Source organism: Camelus bactrianus, chromosome 31 (genome assembly GCF_048773025.1).
Source record: "Camelus bactrianus isolate YW-2024 breed Bactrian camel chromosome 31, ASM4877302v1, whole genome shotgun sequence".
Lineage (NCBI taxonomy): Eukaryota > Metazoa > Chordata > Mammalia > Artiodactyla > Camelidae > Camelus > Camelus bactrianus.
The window spans coordinates 18,188,788-18,210,440 of record NC_133569.1 but is presented as its reverse complement, the minus strand read 5'-3'; the positions used below and the strand labels follow the sequence as shown (position 1 = coordinate 18,210,440).

The window sequence follows — 21,653 nt, the reverse complement described above, 5'->3', positions numbered from 1 at the left end:
CCCGCCCCGCCGCTTGTTGTGTTGTCATCACGTGGCCGGGGCGGGCCCTGACGTCAGGACCAGGGGAGGGACTGCGCAGGCGCAGAAAAGGGGGCGGGGGACTCGGCTTGTTGTGTTGCTGCCCGAGGACCGGAGACAGTCCTGCTCCGGCCGCAGCTCTTCCAGCTGCCCGACAATGTCGTCCCATTTAGTAGAGCAGCCGCCGCCCCCGCACAACAACAACAACAACAACTGCGAAGAAGGGGAACAGCCTCTGCCCCCGCCAGCCGGCCTCAACAGTGAGTGCTGGGCCGGCGGGCTCGGTGAAGGGGATGGGGGGAGGAGGAGCTGCTCTGGCCGCCGCCGCCAGCTCCGCGCGGGGGGCGGGAGGAGAAGGCAGCCCATTGGTCGAGGCCGAGGATGTGCGGGTGACTGACAGCTCCCGTCACCTGTCAGGAGGAGTTGCTCCTGTCTTCCTCCTGACCTGTCTCGGCTCCCTCCTGGGGTCTCGGGTTGGGGGCTGCTTTTGTTCGCCGTTGAGGAGGGGAGGTGGGTGGGATGACGAGGGAGCCCAGCCTATCCCACCTGTGGTGGGCCGCGGAGTGGAGCCAGTCAGGGCGTGGAGAGGCGGGCCTTGGGGCGCGGGGAGAGAGGGTGGGCGGAGCGGGCCGCCGGGGGGACGTGGGCAGGGATGGGGACGTGCGGCGGGGACGCCTGGGGATGGACGCGGGCGGCTGGCTGAGGGGAGGGGGCGTCAGAGGGACGGGCGGGCGGTCAAGTGTGCGGCGGGGTTTGGGCCAGACCCGGCTGACCCCACCTCACTGGGTCTGCCTTCCCCTCACTGGGTCTGAATGTGAGCCCTCTTGTTGCGTTCCTTTGTTACCACAGGCTGGTCAGGAAAATTATTTGGTAATTTAGTGGTTACTTGTATCACGTGGGGCGGGGGGGGGGGTGAGGAGGCTCTATGCTACTTTTTTTTTTCTTTTTGAGATGTTTTCTGAGTTGCTCAAGTGATTTTTTTTTTTTTTAAACGGTGTGTTCTGCAAACCTGATTATGAACTGCCTCATGAACCATTCAAGATTGCACAAATCGCGGCGTCTGGGGCAATGAATTTTCAGAAACGGGATTACACTGGGGCGGTTGAAAGTTAATGGCAATATCCAATTACGACCAACTGCAGTTGCTTTTCGTAACATTCTGGTGCTTAGACATCTTGTCGTCAGGTTATTCCCACATGTCTTTAAAGCTCGCTTGAAGTCTTGGGAAGGTTCTTGCCTAACCTTCCTGTAATTTATCTCCTGAAAGAGGTGGTTGGAACAGTTAGCATATGGCCAGATGAAGTCGTTTAAAAATCATTTGGTTGCTTAAATGACATTTAAAGGCATTTGCAGTATCTCATAAGAGGGAGGTGTTCCGACATGGCCTAAAAATTATTTAGGGGAAGAGAGTTCCTGCTCTCACAAGATGAGGGTAGAATGTGGGTATTTTTAAGATGTTTTCGTTGCTTACTGCTGCTGTGCCATCTTTTGATGGCTAATTCCTTAAATGTTGACGTTTAAAACCCTTTTAAGCGTTTTATGTTCTAGAATGTAAGATTTATATATTATTTCCCACAGTAAATTAGGATTAATTTCTGTGTCTTTAAATGTTACTTGCTTCATATATTAATATGCGTTTTTAATTGTTGGACTTGTTTTTAGCATACTCTTTTAGAAGCATGTGGTTTTAGAATGGAAAGAAACTTTAGAGAGAACTGTCCACTGTTAACTACCAGTAAAGAAACAGGTCTAGAGTAAAGTGTGTTGTCCAGGTTCACGGCAGGCTAGGTCCTAATGCTGAGGTTTTACTTTCACCTGATCTAGTGTTCCTTACAGGACACTTCTTTTCAGTGGCCCACAGTCCCCTGATTTTGTGTGTTTCTTAATCTCTCATGGTTATCCCCCCCAATGGATAGAGGTAGCCTGCCTATCTCTTTTTAGTATACTGTTTCTTAATTGTAGTCCAGTTTTCCTATGATACTTACAGGGTAGCAAATCGGTTAGTATGTGTACGTGATTTCACAGAAAGCAAAGGAATTTTTATTGTCCTTTGACCATATAACCAAAAAAAAGAAGAAAAAAACTGGGATTGAACTATATGTGATGGTTTTTCTCCCTGTCTTGACAGACCTATGAGATATTTAATGTCCTTGGCCAATCAGTTGCTGCTACGTTTTGTATTAGCTCTTACAGAATTAGAGGAACACTCAGCCTGTATGTGATATCAGAATGTTGCTTTGGGAAATCTACTGAATAGAAAGTATTTTATTGGAGCCAGCTTGAGCTTTTAAATGTTACTGAAAAGCTTTTAGATAGTGCCATATTTCATTACTCTCCTCTTGCCTTTTACTCTGTTTTTTTAGCTCATTATACGACACTGGACTGAACAAAACAAGAAGCCTTATTGATTCCTTCAAGTGATTTTTGGGCACTGAGCAAAACAACTTATTCAGGCATCTAATACTGTCCAAATTGCTGATAAGTTGAAGTTCTTTGTTGGGTAAAGTTGCACAACTCTGAAAAACAGGAGATGAACTCATTGTACAGATTATCTCTGGCTTGGGATTTTATCTTTAGTTCAGGGGTCAACGCAGAGTTATGATAACAAATAATTGACATATTTGGAATAATGAAACCTGCCTCTGATTTTTTTTTTTAAGCTTATCCTTGTAGGGGGACTGTTCACTTTCATTACAAATTAGTGGACAAGTATCTGAACTACTTCTAAAGTTAAAAGGCTGTTTTCCAGTTGATAGTTTTAGAAGAAGCTCAGTGACTGTTCTCTGTCCAGATTCCAGCATCAGGTACTTAAAGGTTTTGAGGAAAGAAGATAAGCCATAATGAAATGTGTCACCTCTAGTTAGGATGTGTTTCTTGTGGGACCTTGAAAAGTTAGGGAAAGAATGAGAAATACTCTTTTTCCTTCTCTTCTTGCAAGATGATTGAACTGGTGATTATAAACTGTAAAGAGTAAATACAGCTGTCATGAATGTAATGACAATTGCAGGACCAGCCGTCACTATGAACTACATTAGAGACAGTAGAAGCAGACATCTCTGAATCCTCTTAGCAATTCTCACACTTAAAACTAGAAAGTATCTCATAAATCGTGTATATGTACAACTAGGGGTAAGAGAACAGTTTTTAGTTTGTAAGTAGTATTTTACTGCAAGAGAGAGAACCTCCAGTTTTTCATTTTAAAGCTTCATTATTAGGAAGAGAATTCACTCTGAAATTTTTTTCTACTTTGTATTGCTCCGACAGCACAATCTTCCTATCTTGCCTTGTTTCCTTTCCAAATAAAAAGGGACTTGGTGAGGATTGGTGGAGTTAGAACATTGAGAAATTCTGAGGCTGTAAATCAGGAATGAGCTAGGTGTTGAGAAAAAGGTGTGTGTAGTTTATTGAGAAAGGCGAGTTTGCTTTTTTTTCCATTTTACTTAGAAGATAAAACTAGTATCGTGAACTCTTAACGGACATCTGTGTCCTCACTTTCTCTGCAGCACTGTTTATTTCCATAGATAGTATTTCTGGAAGACAATTACGAGTTAAAGGAGATCTACCTTTGTAAGGCCTTTAATGGATATTGCCAGATTACCCTCTACAATGTTCTCCAGTCCTGGTTGTTACAACAAAATATTAGAAACAATCATTTGGGTAATGATTAACCATTGCCATTTGGATAATGGTTAATGTATGGTATATCTTTATGATGGGATGCAGTGTGATTCCAAAGACTGAAGTAAAGCAATATAGATTGACTTGAAAGACATCAACAAGTTGCTAGGTAACAAACACTTTTTACAGAAAAATATGTGCAGTTTAATTCCTTTTTTTTTTTTTTTTTTTTTTTGTAAAAACAAAAACAAAACACAGAATTATATTTCACTGAAAAAACCCTGGGGGGAGGTGAGGAGGGGGAAAAAAACAAGAGAGAAAAAACCCTGGAAGGCTACATATGAAGCTATTAAAAGTAGTTTCCTTTAGGAGTAGGAATGGGAGGTTAGGAGGAGTTGGTATTCACTTTTGCTTTACTGGATTTACAGTTTCAAGAAACATGGTTAAGTTTTTAGTAAGAAATGTTTCTTTTTTTTTTTTTTTTAAAGATACGGAGTATAATTATAATAGTAACTAACACACAGCACTTGTACTAGGGAATCTTTTGTGGTTTATTATAGTCACCCTCCCAATAATCCTATGAGGTAGATACTTTTTTTTTTTTTTTTTTTAGCATGTGCAGGCAACCATTTTTTTTTAAATTGACATGTAATTGACATATAGCATTAGATTAGTACAAGATAACGATTCGAGAAATGATTGAAAACGATCACTACAGTAAGTGTAGTTAACGTGCGTCACCACACAGTTACAAAAGGATTTTTTTTCTTATGATGAGAACGTTTAAGACCTACTCTCTTTTGTTTCAAATATACAATAGGGTTTATAAGCTGTAGTCACCATGCTGTACGTTACATCCCCAGGACTTAATTTCTCTCCTGCCTGGACCTTGCACCTTTTGATGACATTCAGGTAGATACAATTACTATCCCTATTTTACAGATGAGGAAACTGAGACACAGAGACGTTCAGTGACCTGTCTGGGCTGTGACAGTTGGACGTGGTAGCAGGGGAGTCTGGCTTCAGTCTGCTGTTTAACAGCACTGCACTAACACATGCCCGATAGACAGCATCTGCCTTGAGGAGAGAGGCTTTCAGTTACTCTGCAGGGCATTGAGGCAGTTACAGGGGTCACTTTTACCAAGCTTTTCTAGGTGTGACTCCTCAAGATCCTACCTTATGATTGCTTACAGATTTTTAATGCAGAAAGTAGAATTTAGATAAGGGTTTGGAAGTCCTTCAAAAAAAACCAAGGTCTTGGAAACCTGGTATTATTGTTAGAGCCTTTTTTCTCTTTGATCAGCTGCTTCAAGTGAACATCAGTTGTACTTCGGGGAAGACTGGCTTCCACGGATCCCCAGTCTAGAACTCCTGGTCCTTTGTTCTGCTTCTGCCAGAGCAGCTCTGGCCTTTTGTTTGGTTTTGTTTATTTTTCACATTGGTCTTCTGTCCACAAGAAGAGCTGGTCCCAATGGTTTAAAATAAGTTTGATAGTCCTAGAAAAAGTGGAAGGAAAAACCAATTTGTTTATCGCGTACCTCTCTCCCTGTCACTCTTTTTAGTGAAATATTTGCAGAGCTCTAAATTTAGGGATGCTTTTGGTATATTTCTTCTACACTCCAGAGGCACTCCAAGTATTTGTTTAGTTCAGTGACCTTTAGTGTCAGATCTGTCTTAGCTTTGCTAGCTGAATTTGCTCATCCATTTTGAATTCTGTCTAGCCTGTGTCCGTTTGTGTGTGTGGACAGAACGAGACCAGGGAGCTGTCATGCAGTTGTGTTTGTTGTCCAGCAGTACAGTCCCAAAGGACTGTCATCCGTGCTGATGGTGGGGCTGTGACAGCCACTGGTACCACCTTAGAGGGAATGGAAGGAAGGGGTGACTTGATTTTTATCGAGCAAACACTGTTCTGTGTGCATCATAAATGTCAACTCTTCGAACTAGTTTATCACCGAGCACCTCCTGTTTACCAGGCACTTTACCTGTGTTCCTCTGTGTAATCCACCTTGGCAGGATGGTACTGTGTTGCCATCTCTGTTTTACAAGTGAGGAAACTGAAGCTCAGAAAGTCAGACAGATGGTAAGTGGGATAGTCAGATTTCCAGCCAGGTCTACCTTCGAGCTTTTCCTTCATAGAAGGGTAATGCTGAGTTCACTTCTGGATCTGCGTTAGTCATCACCTCATGCAGGGTGCATTTTAGGGTTTGAGCCTGTGCTGGCGATTGTTCTCATTTACTGATGAAGACTGTTCAGTCACAGAACTCTCTCCAACACTTCTGTGGGGAGTTCAGAGGAATGGCTCCACCAACTTGCTGGGTTATATTTTCTAAAACAAAATTTGTTACAAGGAATGGAAAGTATGAAAAAAATATGCCACCATCTCTTCTTGCTGTGAAGTTGGTATATTGGCTACTGTTATCAATTCTTGTTAAAATTAAGGTACCTTCATGTATTCAGCAAACTCACCGAGCCACATCCCTGTTCCTATGGCTCCACCCCCCTCCAGCTGATCCCCAGAGAAAACGTCAGTGTTGCCCATAGCAGATGCAGTTTTCTCCCCCAAACCAACAAAGGCTTAATGAAAACCCTAGAAAGTGGGAACCTGTGGGAGAGAAGAGAGAAAAGACAAGTTTACAAGGTACGTTTAGTGCATAGAGAAAGGAGAAAGAGTCGAAGAGCGAGGTATAAAGGAGGGAAGAGACTAGTTTGTGGGATAGGGATGAAGCTGTTTTTCAGAATGTTTAGTGTTCTCACCCGATCGCATTATGAGCCAGCTGCACGACTTTCATGCTCCAGACTTGCACACACACCGAAATGTTTGTGATGGGATTTAAGTTCCCTCTCTCGGAGCTTCTCAGTGGTTTGGGGTAATTAGGGTTCATGTGTTAACATACCTCTAAGCCAGATGGAGAGGTATGTTACAGCTGAATGGCTAAGGTAGACGATAGGGAAAAATAAGTAAAATATTAAAGGGTAACTAAGTAGCCTGTCTGATAATAAAGTGGCCATTTATTTTTTGAAAAGCAACCTAAAAGTTTTCAGTACAGTGTTTATTGTGTATCAGCTGAGTTTTAACCAGAGAGAAAAATTGGCCGAAAGACACTAAGATACTCGTTTTAGAGTTCTAGCTTCTTCTAAGTTGGTTGATGGCATGAGCTCCTTCAGGGGCAGAACTATGTAGATTTTCAGACGGTTACTGCTCCTTGTTTATCTTCTTCAGAATACGCGTGCATTTGCTTTGAGGCGAGTCAGAATCGTTATCTGAACTCACCATGTTCACATCTTATGTGCACATGAGAGAGCTCAGTTCTGCTGTGGTTAACTGCAGTTATCTGACTTGTCCAACAGGTTCCTGGGTGGAGCTCCCCATGAACAGCAGCAATGGCAATGATAATGGCAATGGGAAAAACGGGGGGCTAGAACACGTGCCCTCCTCGTCCTCTATCCACAATGGAGACATGGAGAAGATCCTCTTGGATGCACAACATGAATCTGGACAGAGTAGCTCAAGAGGCAGTTCTCACTGTGACAGGTAAGTGAGATCCTTGTTTTGGTAGATTTCAGGAAATAGGTGAGTTACAAGGTTCATTCCCATTAGAAAAAAAAATCAGTTGTTTCCATCTTAATTTGACAAAATATAACTCCTGATTTCCTGCAGCATGTATGTAAATCAGACAGCTAATTGACAAGGACAGGAGGGCCCACTTTTCCCTTAGATTAAATCAGTTTCCTCATTCAGAATGTATCATTTTTCGATGTGGACCAGTGTAAAAGTCAGTGGCGTGAATGTTTACTAACAGAATTCATCTTTCTCCCATTTTCCTTTGTCCTTTCACAGATCTCTTTCTGCCTTGAATACAGTTATCTCTGTATATATCTGTCCTCCCTTCTAGATTGTGAGGCTTTAAAAGGCACGCAGGGGTCATGTTTTGTCTCCTTTGCACCCTTGACAGTGATGGTGCTGGCGTGGAGTAGACGCTCCGTGAATGTCAGAATCGTAGGAACAGCGGGTTGACCCAAGTTACAGCAGTGTTTGCACAGGGGAAGCACTAGCCCAGGGTGTCAGGAGAGTTCATTTTGAGACCATCGTGTTTCCTTAGAGCTCAGAGGAAGTTTTGTATCAGGTCTCATTTGTCTGTGTTTGGCTTGAGAAATCTAATTCTTCCAATTTAAAAACTGCTTATAGCGAATGAGTAAGAATACAGAGAGATGCATGAGCAGAATGAAACTGAGCTGTTAGTGTATTTTTCATTATAAGTCTCTTTTTTTCCCCAAGGACTAGGTAGTAAATGACACTGTGGTGGATTGAACGAGTCTTAGACCAGTGGCAGCCATAGCAGTAGCATTATGGGATACCTGGTGATCTGCTGGTTACGTAAGAGTTAACTGATGCTAGCCACGTAGAAAATGCAGAGGCACAGGAAATAGATTAAGGAAACACTGAAAAATGTAAACAGCGATGATCTCTGGGGGATGATATTTTTATCCTTTGTACAAATTCTGTAGATAGCACATAATATTACTTACTTAACAGGAAAAGTGTAAAAGGAGAAACAAGAGTTAAATCCTGTTCCAGGTTCCTGCGTGACTTCTGACCCACTGGTGTTACAAAAGCAGCAGAGGACTGGTTTGCCGGCTCTGTGGCACCCTGCACCCCTGCCACCCTGTCTCATCTCTCACTTGTCCCTGTGCTTCTGAAGATCCAGGGACGGCTCTTGTCATGAGCAGAAGCAGAGCAGATGGCTCTCCTCTGAGCGGCTGGCCGCTGATGCCGGTAGCCGCAGCATCGAGCTGTGTTTAAGACTTCAGTTGATATTTTATTACATTTATATCATGGGACTCGCTGATGGGTTTCTGAAGTTTTCTACTTGTAATGGGCCTGTTGATAAGGCTTTTCCTGTATGTTCAAGTACACAACCCTTGATCACTGGGACTAGCGTGTCCTTAACCTGCTGTTGGGGTGGAGCAGAGGAAAGCTCCCGTTTGCCTCTTCCTCTCTCACTTGTGGTCGCAGTTACATTGGTGACTGAATGTGAACTCACCTCCCCGTGAGAATGTTTCAGTCGGGATTCTAAACATGTGACTCGAGGTGGGCGGGTGCCTTTGGACACTCTCCTGCTCTCTGCTTGTGCATCTTCAGGCTCTGGGTCACTGGTCACCTCTCCCAGGAGGCCCAGGGCTCCAGCTCAGCAGTCCTCTCCTGGGATATCTGACTGATGCTTCAGCATTTTGAAAATGCCTTCAAAATGCACGTCATTTGAATTGCCGGCGTCTCTCTATTTGAAGTTAAAAGTGTTTCACGTAGGCAGAAGTGTTTTAGGGCTGTTAGATATTAGTCCCAAACCTAATTTATGTTTTCAACTTAAACATTCTCCCATAGGTGGATCTTTGTCCCTGTGGTGACTGTTAGCAGGTAACCCCTCTGTGTTTTGCTTTGTGCTCCAGCCTGTTCTAGGAGTCTCCAGCCTACACACTAGATTCAGCCAGGGAGCTTTTAAATGTATCAGTGCACAGACTCCATCCCTAGAGAGTCTCGTTCTGTTGTTGAGGGTAGGGTACAGGACATGAGAATATTTAAAAAACTCTGCAGCTGATCCTGCCATGAGCCAGGGCTATAGCTCTAATGCAGTCACATTGCTAGGAACAGGCTGCCAGAGAAACATTGAGTATTTTTCTAAGTGAGATCGATGCCAACAGTAAGAAGAGTGTTGACGTAGAGCCAAGCTTCTCTCGGTTCTTGACTTGGTCATTGTACTGCCTTGACCTGGTCGTGGCCGTGGGGCTGGGCCTTGACTGGATCTCTGGCTGTGAACCCAACAGTGTCATGAGCGTAATGACAGTAAACTGAGGACTGGATTCTACTTGGTTCTTGTGCTATAGCCTGAAATCTCTAGTTCAAGACAAAATTTTCTTAATATATTAATATGGTGGTGTGATACAGAACCAGCTTTTCACTTTTCTTATCCCCATTTAAGAATCTCCTGTGTCAGGTGCTCGCTTCAGCAGCACATATGCTAAAATTGGAACGAGACAGAGAAAATTAACATGGCCCCTGCGCAAGGATGACACGCAAATTCGTGAAGCGTTCCATATTCAACAACAACAACAACTCCTATGGCGGTTATAATAGCTGAAGATCCCTAGGCCTGATCCAGCCTGAAACGTGTGGTGTTCTCACTTACTTTCCAGTCACTCTACCAGCATCTCTAAATATTAACGTTGTGCACGTGCTCTTGGTAACTTTGATAACTAGTATCTATTCCTTTGAGCAAGTTAAGCCTGGAGCATTCTCCACGCCCACTCGAGTTTCTGTTTGCAGGGAGTGGGGTGTGTAGTGAAAGATCTAGTGACTTGCTGTGGTTACACAAGGAATTGTTGCTAAAGCTCAGAACAGAACTTAGCACATCGTATTCATCTATTGTATCAAGTACAGTTCGTAATCATTTATTTTTGTCTAAAAATTTGTATATTTTTGTAATTCTGGGAATGTATCTTGCACTTTTCATTAAAGGTTATATATTCGTATGTAAGCTTATATACTCTGAAGTATCTCACAGTAAACATTTCTGAAATAAGTAAAATATCAGTTCTTAAACTTCTTGGCCTCAGTACTCCTTTACAATCTTAAAAACTATTAGGGACCCCAAAGATCTTCTATTTATGTGGGTTATATATTTTGACATTTACTATATTAGAAATTAAAACTGGAAACATTCAAAAATATGTATTCATTCATTCAACAATACTAAACCTATTACATTTTAATGTAAGTTAACTTTGTTAAACAAAAAGTAACTTTTCCATAACCAAAAATTTATTAAGAATAGTGGCATTGTTTAAATTTATGAAGATCTCTTTAATATCTGGTTTAGTAGAAAGCAGCTGGGTTCTCGTCTCATCTGCATTGCCTGTTGTGATATTACACATTATGTAAGCCTTTGGAAAATTCCAGTACACACATCAGAAAATGAGAATGAAGAAAGCAAATAAAGCCTAATAGTATTATGAAAACAATATTAACCTCAAAGACTTTTTGAAAGAATCTTTAAGAGCTGCTTTCTCACTATGAGAACTGCTGGGGGCGAGTTATGAATGATGAAAGATCTTTGAGAAAAAGGAACTCCAAACTAGAGTTTCTGAACTTGAAGATCATTTTACCTTTATTGGAAAAGGAGTAAAAATAAGAAAATGTGACAGTCTTGTGCCTTTAGGTAGTATTTCCTTTGCAAATTTATCATTACAAAGGAATTTATCACCACTGAAAAATTCGGGAATGTTTGGGGAGTAAGCGTAATCAGTTTCATTTTTTCTTACATGGCGTTATGGTATATTTTCTGATCTGATGCTTTTTTAAAGCCATACTACTGTAACTTTTAATTTTCTAATTTCCAATGGAGGCTCATTTCTTTGACAAAATGAGAATTAAAACTAATGGCTGAATGTCCTTCTCTTCCCAGCCCTTCCCCACAGGAAGACGGGCAGATCATGTTTGACGTGGAGATGCGCACCAGCAGGGACCACAGCTCTCAGGTGTGTGTGTGTGTTAATTTATTTTTCTGATTTACCATAGATAATTAGGAAAATGCAAATCTTTAATTCTGTTTTGCTAAAATACAGGAAAGAATATGAAGGGTTTAAAAAATAGTTTGAAACTGTTTAAAGTTACTCAGTTTCTGATGTTGGAACTTACTTATGATGGTAGAGTCATCATTGTACTCCTTTACAACTAAGAATTTTGGGTCCTGTGGCCCTAAAAGAATTGGAAAATTCTTGTCTGTAATGTGTCATTCCAATGTTCTAAGCTAGTTTCTTGAGTTTATAAACAGAAAACTGAGACAGATGTCTTATTTAAAGTACAGAATAAATGAAAAGGGAGGTTGTCATAGAACCAGGTGTGAAAACTTTTTTGTGTCTGAAATCAGAGCGCAGTGACTTTTGAGAAGACTTTCAACAGCTAGAGAAAGATTCATCTAAATTATGGGCAGTTCCTGAAGGTAAAGAAGCTGTAGTTCACTAGGAGTCGACATTGTTAGAAATATAGATGCATGTGGTAGGGAAAGCTTACAAAGGTCTTCAGTATAAAACTTACGGTAAATAATCGTTGTCAACAATTTAGAATGTTCATAGCCAACCCTTGACTTTATCAGTGTGTCAGATCACCTACAAGTGTCAGAGACCAAATTCTTGAGGACAGGAACCACTGTCCTTTTCTCCTGTGTTAAGGTACTTGAAGAATATACGTATTTGAATGTTTCAACAAATTCTAACAAAAACTTTGCTTTGCGGGGCTCTCACCATGCAGTGTCCTCAGTCCCTTTGCACTGGAAATATTTTGCATGTTATCTTGGATTCACCTGTGTTCTTTCTGTTCCGAGGCTGCACACTTTCTCCCTACTTTGTGCTTTACTTGTGCTGTTTTCTGAAATCTAGAAAATTTATGGGCCTGAATACTCATTTATTGTCTAATGAGCTGGATACGTAGAGAAGCTTGCAAGGCTCCCGTGTGGGAAGTCGTCTGACTGGAGTTGTGGAATTGCTCGCTTACGTGTGTCAGTTTTGCTGTGTGCAGTCAGCTGTCGCTCATAAAGAGGAAAGTGTATAAAGTTTCCGTGGGGAAAAGTACGCTCAGGAGTCCCAGGGTAGAGGAGTGAAATGAATTCTTTGCTGTAGGCTTTTCCTCAGGAAGATGTCTCCATCCATGTGGCCTTTTGTACAGATGAGTTGAAAATCTAGAGTAGCGCTTTCCAAAATACGGTTTGAGGACACTCATTCAAAGGGAAGCCCCGTGAGATAGTTCCGAAGTCAGATAAGCGGGAAATAATGCAGCCCCAGGCTCCCTCGCCCTCCTACTCCAGTGGTCACGGTGCACAGTGGCACACTAAAGGCTCTGACAGCTTGCGCAGTAAAGAAATTTGCTTACTTAAACCAAGTACAGTCGTTCCTCGTTATCCTCAGCGCACTGGTTCCAGCTCCCCCTACCCCCACAACAGTACCACAGTCCACAGATGCTCAAGTCCCTCATCTAAAGTGGTGAGGTACCGTCAGCCTTCCTTACTCACGGATGTGCACCCCACGGGTACTGAGGGCCGACTGTGGTTCCCAGACTTATTGACCTTAGACCTCCCTCCCTCTCCACACATACTTTCCCCCCTAATAATCTACCTGGTAACTACCGATAAGAGCTGTCCTGGCTCATGGGGTGGCAGGTGCACACTTAGGCTCACCTGAGAATTGAATATTAAGTGGAATTCTAGAGCTGACTGCATCCGTCCTAGAATTCCAAAGGAATTGATGAAATTCAGGCGAGAAAATGGAAGCGTCTGGCCTCTGTGTCAGATTGTGGTCGGATTGCTAGTGTGATCCTTACTCAGAAGCAGGTGCTTAGAGGAGCACTGGGCATCACCAAGCATTGGGTAAACGATACTAACAGTCACATCAGTCCCTTTAAACCAGGTTCTGGTTTTGGAAAAGCAGTTTAACACCTAAAAGAAAAACATTTTGTCTTTTAGAGTTAAACTTTTAATAAGGGCGAAGTCAATCAGTATCATTACTTAAACTTTCAAAAAGCCTTTTTTACGTTGCTTGTTTTTAATTGAAGAAATGATAGTTTAAAATTAATTAGAGTTTGGGGGGATGGATTTTTTTTCCTCATAAATGAAAAGCAAGCTTAGGGTTAGGAAACAGTTAAAAACAGTTGACCACTATGGTATTTGCTCTTATTGAATATTTTTATATATATCTACACGAGGAATATATGACATTTTTACCCTTTTCCAGGAGGAGGAAGGAAAGGCACTAATACCTATATTCTAGGTGCTAAATTTATTTTTTAAAAATGTTTCCCACTTTAGTATGCTTTCAGTCCAGTGAGAGAGGGAATATTATCCCCATGAGCAAATGGGAAAAGTGAAGCTTTATCTTAATTAAGTCACTTATCTAAGATCACAAAGCAAATTAGTGATAGACCAGGATTGAAACCAGAGCTGTCCGAGCCTGTGGCCCCCGTTCCTTCTACTTAAATAAGTCAGTGAATGGGATTGACTTCAGGAGCGCTCACAGGCTCGAGAGAGTGAACTGAAGCATGTCTGGTGAGTCGTGGTATGAGGAAGCCTAGGATGTAATACATTTAGGAAAAGATTGTTAAAACCATACTTTGGGGATGATAGTCCTTAAGAGTCTCAGTTCGGTGGCAGAAAATAGACTGGAGATTGTCTCTCAGAGGCATCTTTGCAGTGTGTTTCTGGGACCAAAGAGGCCAGCACAGGACTGGGTATCAATTGAAAGATGAAACAAATTGAAAATATCTTCCTTTTCCCTCTTGTAAAACTGCGGTTTATCTGTACCACAGTATATCATTTAATACCCACATTTAGAGGCCTTAAGAGCTTGAGGTGGGCCAGAGAAGGAAAACGTGATTAGAAGGTAAAGGACTTCCTTGCAAGAACAGGCTAAAATGATCAGAATAGACATAGGTGTGGCAAGAGGGTTGTTGATCTGGTTAAAGGCATGAATATTACTTAATTCGATTAACTGCATTTTTTACTGTATTCTGGAATTCCAAGAATCAGAGGGCAGTTTAAAACCTAAAACTGGCAAATTTAAGATTAATAAAAGGAGAAGACAGGGCAGTAGTGAATGAGGAGAGCTTACAATCCTTATTCTTAAGGTAAGGATTCTAAACTGATCTGGGAATTTTTTTTTTTTAATAATAGTCCAAATATCATAATCTTTAAAAAATTAGCATAAAATCTTATATTTTCCTTCTCTTGGAAAATATGAAGTATTACCTTGTTCACAAATTTAAGCCTAAATCTTTGAGCAGTTTTAGAGAGAGACATTTGAGACCAAAGTTGGAAATGAAACAGAAGTGGCCTACAGTGTGTTGATTGTCGTGAGCTATTGTGTGACACCTCCTGATCTATAAGTAAATTGTAACAGTTTACTGTTTTTGATTTAGGATGTTTTCAGATTTACCCCAGAGAGCCAGGTCAGGATTTTGAGTAATCTCAAATCTCAAACAAGTGGAACAGACTTAATCCTAAAGGCTACATTGTGTCATTCAGTGGAATTTGGCAAGTCCAGCAGAACTAAATGAGAATGATGGTACCAGAGTTGCAAAAATCCACGGGGATTTTACTTTCGATTTGATAGCATAGGGACTGTCTGTGTCTAGAGACTCTCTGAGGCTACCTTCCTGTTGGGGGGGGCTCTCATAGAGAACTAGACTTGGCAGAGAGGGATCACGTGGCTGTGTCCCGCTCCGAATTTCACAACTATCTGCCGAGAATAATGAAAGTGTGGGTCCAAGAGTGAATTCTATTCAAACAAAATAAAAAATCGGAATAATTTGTAGCTTTGAGACCCTCTGGTTTGGGGTCATAGCATCGTATTCCTTAAAACTGAGTAAGTAATACTGTGTTATATTCAGGAATGTCTCATTCCTGTGGGTTCTATTGAAAGAGAAGCCATTGGAAATTTTGTTTGTTCTTACCCTGAAACTTGAGGTTATCATTAGCAAGAAAAAGGATTTCTTCTTCATTTATTTAGAATGAAAGATGTTAGATTCTTACTCAATTTTAAATAAATTACTCTTTAAAAACTTTTGGCTTCAGTAGTTTTGAATAAGCCTTGGAAAATGTTTGGATATAGCAGTTTGTCTAAAAAATATAATCTCCTTCCAGGGAGTAAAACCTCATGCTTAGCAGGAGCTCTGGAGACAGTTTGCCTGGGTTTTAAATACTTGCTCTGCTACTCACTTCATATGTAACGTGCAGTAGTAATGGTTCCTGTTTCTGTAGGGTTGTTGTAAGGTTAAGGTTAATGCATGTCAAGTGCTTGGACTGTTGCTTGTCCCTCGATAAATGCTTAATAAATATTGTCATTATTTATTTCCTCATCAGATCTCCCAGTTGTTTATTTTCTCATCACTATGTATTTATTAGCATATACTTTTTGATGTTTCCTTTTACTTTTAATTATGAAAAATTTTGAATACTTAACAGAAGTAAAGAGAATATTACAACGGAACTCCATATAAGCATCGCCCAGGTTCAACAGCTGTCAGTGTTTTAACACACTTTAATTAACATTATATCCCAGAATACACTTTCTTCATATTCATATTCTTCAGTTGAGGTATAATTCAAGTTTCAGGCTCATATTCTGTGTTTAGATACAACAGCCATGAAACTCAGGGTTATTTCCCCAGATATCAAATACTCTGATCTTAGATCATTTGGTCGGCCTTTCTAGAAAAGCAGCATGTTTCGTACTTAACAATTATTACGCACAAGCTTATGACTTCTGTGTAGTTTGTCTAGACTTGGCTTCTGTGGTAGAAAGAATCGGTCTTTTTTCCTTTTTTAAAGTGTGAATTCTTCTTTACAGTCAGAAGAAGAAGTTGCAGAAGGAGAGAAAGAGGTAGATGCTTTGAAGAAAAGTGTAGACTGGGTGTCTGACTGGTCCAGTAGACCTGAAAACATCCCACCCAAGTAAGTTGGCACAGGTTTCTTCCCAGTGGACCCAGTGGGTGTATGTGGACCTGCTCATTCCTGAGATGCTTTCAGCAAGTGCGTTTCTGACACCTGCCTCTGAATTTCTTTCCCCAGGGAGTTCCACTTCAGGCACCCGAAACGTTCTGTGTCTTTAAGCATGAGGAAGAGCGGAGCCATGAAGAAAGGGGGTATTTTCTCTGCAGAGTTTCTTAAGGTGTTCATTCCATCCCTCTTCCTCTCTCACGTTTTGGCTTTGGGGCTGGGGTAAGTACTGGTCAGCTCACCCGGAGTGTCTTCCATTTATTTTATTCACATATTTTATTTCCAGATGTAAGAAATGTATGTGATAGCAGTTTGTATCATTTTTCTTTTAATGTTTTAGTGCAAATGAGGTGAACTTAAAAGAATTACTAAAGTTGGTAGCTATTGGTATACATGTTCCCCCGCTATCTGAAAATAGAGCATCTCTATTAAACCTTCCGTAAGCTGAGATGATGTAAAGGGAAGAAGCAGTCACCTTAGGACACGTGTTGCTGAGGGAGGCGCAGGACCCCCGGAGAGAAAGCGCAGGTGCTCACAGGCAGGGCTCAGAGCCGTGGCAGCCGGCAGCCGGGCGCCGAGGAGCTGCGCGCGCTTCCCGAGAAGGCGCTCCCGAGAAGGCGCTCGGCGGGGCCGGCTCCGGAGCAGCTCGCTGCAGAGCCAGCGCTGAACGCTGCTTTCGCTTTTCGCCTTTTTTCACAAAAGTGAAAGTCCTCTTCGAATGTCTTTCAGTTAGCGAAAACAGATGTGAATGTAGGTCTGACCCGTAGAGTGAAGTGACATAAAGTGAACTTTTGAAAAGCGGGGGCTACCTGTCTGAATAAGCAGTTTTAAATAGTAGATTTTTTTTTCTTATTTGGAAAGAAGTTCATGTTAATGCCCTAAATGATCATTTTTTAGGTGGACTCTTTCTTCTAAATTTGATTTTTCTTTTCAGGTTTTGTTGTTGTTTATGAATTGCTCGATTAGCTAAATTGTAAAGTAAACTAACCTTTATTGTGTAACTTGAGGTTGATGTGAACATTTCTTTTTCCCAAATGAGAAGGTACACCATTGTATTGAATAGCCCTTGAGTGAAACTGGAAAGTTGGTTGAGGGTACTGTTTTTTTTTTTCTCTTGGTAGCATTTTTTAAAAAATTCTTTTAAAATTGAACCCACATTTACCTGTAATTCATTTTTTCAGGCATGTCCTTTAAATTCTTTTTTTTCCCCTTGATTTGAATAGTTGAGAAAATAGTTTTGAAATATTTTAGGAGTTAAACATTTGCTGTTCATTTTTTTCAAGACGTACCTACTGTCCTCTTTAGGCGTGCCCAGTGGGTCGTTTTCTATATATAATAGGCAAAAGGTACACACCTTCCCTTATCTTCCTTTGAAGGAGCTCAGCATATGGGAGAGATGTTCACAGTCATGAACTTGGAAGTTCCCATATGTGACTTGTCCACACACCCCTTTTGTCCCTGTGGGTGCTTGATCCGCTTTTGTGACGGTGAGCGCAGCAGTGGCCCCCAGCAGAACGGAAGGCGGTGGTGGAGGAAGGGAGTGTGTGGGGGGGGTCGTGTGGGGCTGGTGTGGAGGCCGGGCTCGGCTCCCAGATTCCCCTCCATCCTGACTGCACAGCAGTCCATTCGCCCTCAGGACGGCAGCAGTCGGCTTTTGTACCCTGGGGTATCTCTTCCTGTGCTACATCTTTGGACTGTTTCTCTTGCTGGTGTAAGTGTAACTGTTGCTGCAGATGAACGTAAAAAAGTACCGTTGGTTTTATTACCCTGGGGCTTGGGGCTGATTCCGGATCTTCCCTAAATTCCCTCTGCTTGCGATATTTAAGGGGAGAACACTTGCTTGGCATGGAGAAGTAATGCTAGGCCCTTCATCCTTCAGAGTAGGAAGAGCCCTTTAGAGCACTTTACAGTTGGGTGTGTTACTGTATTTTGTGCCTGAAATACCAGTAGAAGTTTTTGTGCATCACAACGGAACATCTCGGAGGATGCCGGCTCCGCTTTACTCTTTGGAGGGATCTGGTCTCTCTGGCTTCGCTTTGTCTGATCACTGCCCCTGTGCTGTCCAGTCCTGCCCAATGAGTAAACAAAATCACATAAAACCAGTTTAGCTGGCTGATGACTAGTTTTAAGAAAGTCAGTGATGATTTCAGGGTGCCAGGGAACTGTGCACATAGACCATTTGAGCCTTTTACAAGGGCTGAAAATTTTGGTTCTTAAGTACAGTTCAGCCAGTGGATGAGCTAGGGTGGAGTTGTTGAGACAGATGACACATGGTACACTCTGTTTCCTTTCAGCATCTACATTGGAAAACGACTGAGCACACCTTCTGCCAGCACCTACTGAGGGAGAGAAGAGCCCTGGGAAGGCGTGTGACTCGTAAAGTGGTGTATTGTCACAGTAGTTTATTTGAACTTGAGACCATTGTAAGCATGAATCAACCTGCCGCCCTATTTTTACATATCCAAGTTCCAGTAACTCTCAAATCCAGTATTCAAACTCTTTTGAGGCATTTTACTAACCTCATTCCCTTTTTGGCCTGTAAAACACTTTAGAATTTCCTAACAGAGTTTACTGTTGTTTAGAAATTGCAAGGGCTTCTTTTCCGCAAATGCCACCAGCAGATTATAATTTTGTCAACAAAGCTGTTATCTTCTTTTAGTACCTACAGACCACAGACCTATACCTGCATCATTCATGGGATAAATTTAACACTTGCAGGATACCTCCCGTCTCTCTCTCAAAACCAAGATCAGGTTAGCAAATGATATAAAAGCTGTGTTGTTTTGTTTCTCAAGACAAAGGCAGGCTTCCCTAAGCTTGAATTTATAGTTAATTCAAAACAAAAGGAAACAAAAACAAATGGAAAAAAACAAGACGCAAGAAAAAAAGTATCCTGGGCAATAAAAAATTATTTTAAACCAGTTTTGGAACCACTTTTTGTGTAAGCCTCTTAATGGCGCCTTTTAATTCGTAGGAGGCAGGCTGTTTAAATGATAGGGAGGAAATGGAAGGGCTAAGACGCGCCAGCAGACGTTAATACCAGTGTGTTAACAGCACGCTCTTCTGTGGTGTAGAATCTCTCTCTGGTAGGGAACGTCTCAGGCCCAGAAATCTATGAAATCGCTTTTGGGGATTTTTGTGTGTTTGGTATTTTTTATGTTTATTAGCTGCACGTGAATTTGTCATGACTTTCTTTAAATTTTTTCTTTCCTTTTTTAAATTTTTTTCCTAAGAGGCTCTGGAATGAGTTCCAATTTGTGGTGTAAATACAGGCTTCTTGTTTTAGGAAGCATCACTTATACTCTGAAGCCTTTCAACTCTGAAGATGACTGTTTCAGAGTTATTCCAAGCCTTGGGCGACTTTGCAAAGCAGACTTGGGTTGTGGGAACAGCTGACAGAGTTCTGAAGAGATGCCATGTGTCTCCTTCCGCACCCTCCCTTTCTGGTGTTCACTGTGCCACCTCCCCAAGGGGCTCCTGTGATTCTGCGGGCGCTGGCCGTTTCCTCCTGTAGCCTTCTTTTCAGTTACATGAAACTCCTACTAAAGTTCCAGAACACTCAGCAATTTCCTCTACTGATACACTTTCTTTGTTCGTTTCTAAAATGTGAAGCTTTAGGACCAAATTGTTAGAAAGCGTCAGGACTACCGATTATTTCAAGTAGGTTTACTGGATTTCAGAACCCCCAGCATGACTCTGACGGATACTGTGGTATGTTTTATACATAAATAATTACTATTGAATATTTAGAGAACCACCAGGAATTTTAAAACTAGCAATCTATTCAGTAAATGAAGTGCACCAGGTTGACGTAGATGCACTATGACAACCAGGTTTGCCAGGCTGCCGCGACTCTCCTCTCTCTCACATCAAGTTTTGTAAAAATTGATGTGCTATAGAGGGAAATAACATGCAGATTAAACAAAAAAACTAAGTTCTGAGTACCTTTATTCAAGAATATAGCTGGCTGTCTTTAAGAAGGATGATATATCCAGGTAGTTTTCTGAATTATTTTGCTTTGTTTTTCTTTCTAGGTTTTGATGTCTAAATAATTTTGGACATCTTTTTATTCTACCTTGTTTCTGTCTTACTCACAAGCCTGGTAACACTTGATTTGCCTTCCATGACCTGTTTATTTCAAGGCTTCATATTTGAACTTCTTAGAGAAGAAAGCAAATCTGATGGCCCACTGATTTTGAAAAAGCCTGAATAAAATTGGAAAGGCCGGTAAAGAGACCTAAATAGCTGAACTGTTAAAATGTATAGTTTGTGTTACAGTTGGTACCTTGGGAGAGAAAAGTAAAATTATACTTAAAGACAAGGCAACTTTTTATAGGCAACCCATTGCTCTCTTTTGAAACTCAGTAGTAATCCTGTCAGGAGTGTGATTTGAATTTAGGTATATTTACAATTTTTTTCAACATTGAAAATAAATGTAGCTCTGCCCCTTTTAATAGCTGTGAAATTTTGAACTATTACTTAAAACATGAATACATGATCACAGTAGAACTGAATCATATTAAGATGAAATCGTGCAGTATTTATTGATGACCCTAACATGCGGGATGAATGTTTATGCTCCCACCCAGATTGGTGTTGAGTGGAAACAGACTGTGGGATGGGAAAGGAGACTTTGACAATTAACAGTTGACAGTTTTAAGATTAATGTTGAAAAAGCTTTACACCTGTTTACAATTTGGGGACGAAAAGGCAGGCTTCATTTTTCTTATGTTTGATGAAAACTGGCTTAAAATATTTGTAAATATAATCAAGAGCAAAACTGTGCAAACTTGCACATTGAGAAGTGCAGCGAGTTACTTTGATTGCAGTAAAAATATTTACTATTCTCAAGAATGAAAATTGAAGACTTAGCCAGTCAGATGAATTTTTAAATGAACCAGTTGTTGAAACGATCGGAATTAACTGAGCCAAAGTGATTACGCGTCTCATTCTTCATCTGTTTAGTTAGCACTTTGTATCACTGTATACAGTTTACAACACATGTATAACTTGTAGCTACAAACATTTTGTGCCATTAAAGCTCTCACAAAACTCCTTCTGTCAGTATATGATTTCTTTGTCCCTTGGGCTGCCTGGGAGTTTAGAGGACTTGCCAGGGTACCAAGTGTATGGGAGCGAATGGTGTTCCTGCCCTCCCGGGTCTCGGGGAGACAGCCACGACACGGTGTCATCTGTCGGAGAAGTGTGCGAGCAGTCCGACGGGGCTGTGACGTTCAGAGCCTTTGTGCTGCCAGAGAGCGTCAGGAGGAGGGGATCTGCTGAAAGTTGAGTCAGTGTTCAGCAGTTGCAGAAGGGAATTAAGAGCCTGCCTGTAACGGGAATGGCAGGAACCGACACGTGAAAATACATTCCAGAAACAACGTGAAGTTCAGTGTGGCTGGGAAACATGGTGGGTGGAGAAAGGACTGGAATGTCGGTCAGTGCTGAATCAAACTGAAATGTCTATGCCCTTTGGTGGGT

General features: G+C 41.5%; 1 protein-coding gene and 1 non-coding gene across 3 annotated transcripts; both read left to right on the top strand.

Moving 5' to 3' along the window:
- The first annotated feature begins 79 nt into the window (after positions 1–79).
- Positions 80–21,227, top strand: BNIP3L (BCL2 interacting protein 3 like). Of its 2 annotated transcripts, none has more exons than XM_010948427.3 (6): positions 80–278; positions 6,985–7,168; positions 11,094–11,166; positions 16,024–16,127; positions 16,245–16,394; positions 18,467–21,227. In XM_010948427.3, exons 1-6 carry the CDS (start codon positions 176–178, stop codon positions 18,513–18,515), a joined length of 663 nt encoding a protein of 220 aa, XP_010946729.2. In that variant the 5' UTR covers positions 80–175; the 3' UTR covers positions 18,516–21,227. The 2 variants fall into 2 exon arrangements, with proteins under 2 accessions (XP_010946729.2, XP_074211795.1); XM_074355694.1 differs by lacking the exon at positions 80–278 and adding an exon at positions 6,128–6,274.
- On the top strand, positions 9,627–9,733 carry LOC123614945 (U6 spliceosomal RNA). Its single transcript, XR_006722451.2, has one exon. It is a non-coding gene; the product is annotated as a U6 spliceosomal RNA (small nuclear RNA).
- Positions 21,228–21,653: the final 426 nt, after the last annotated feature.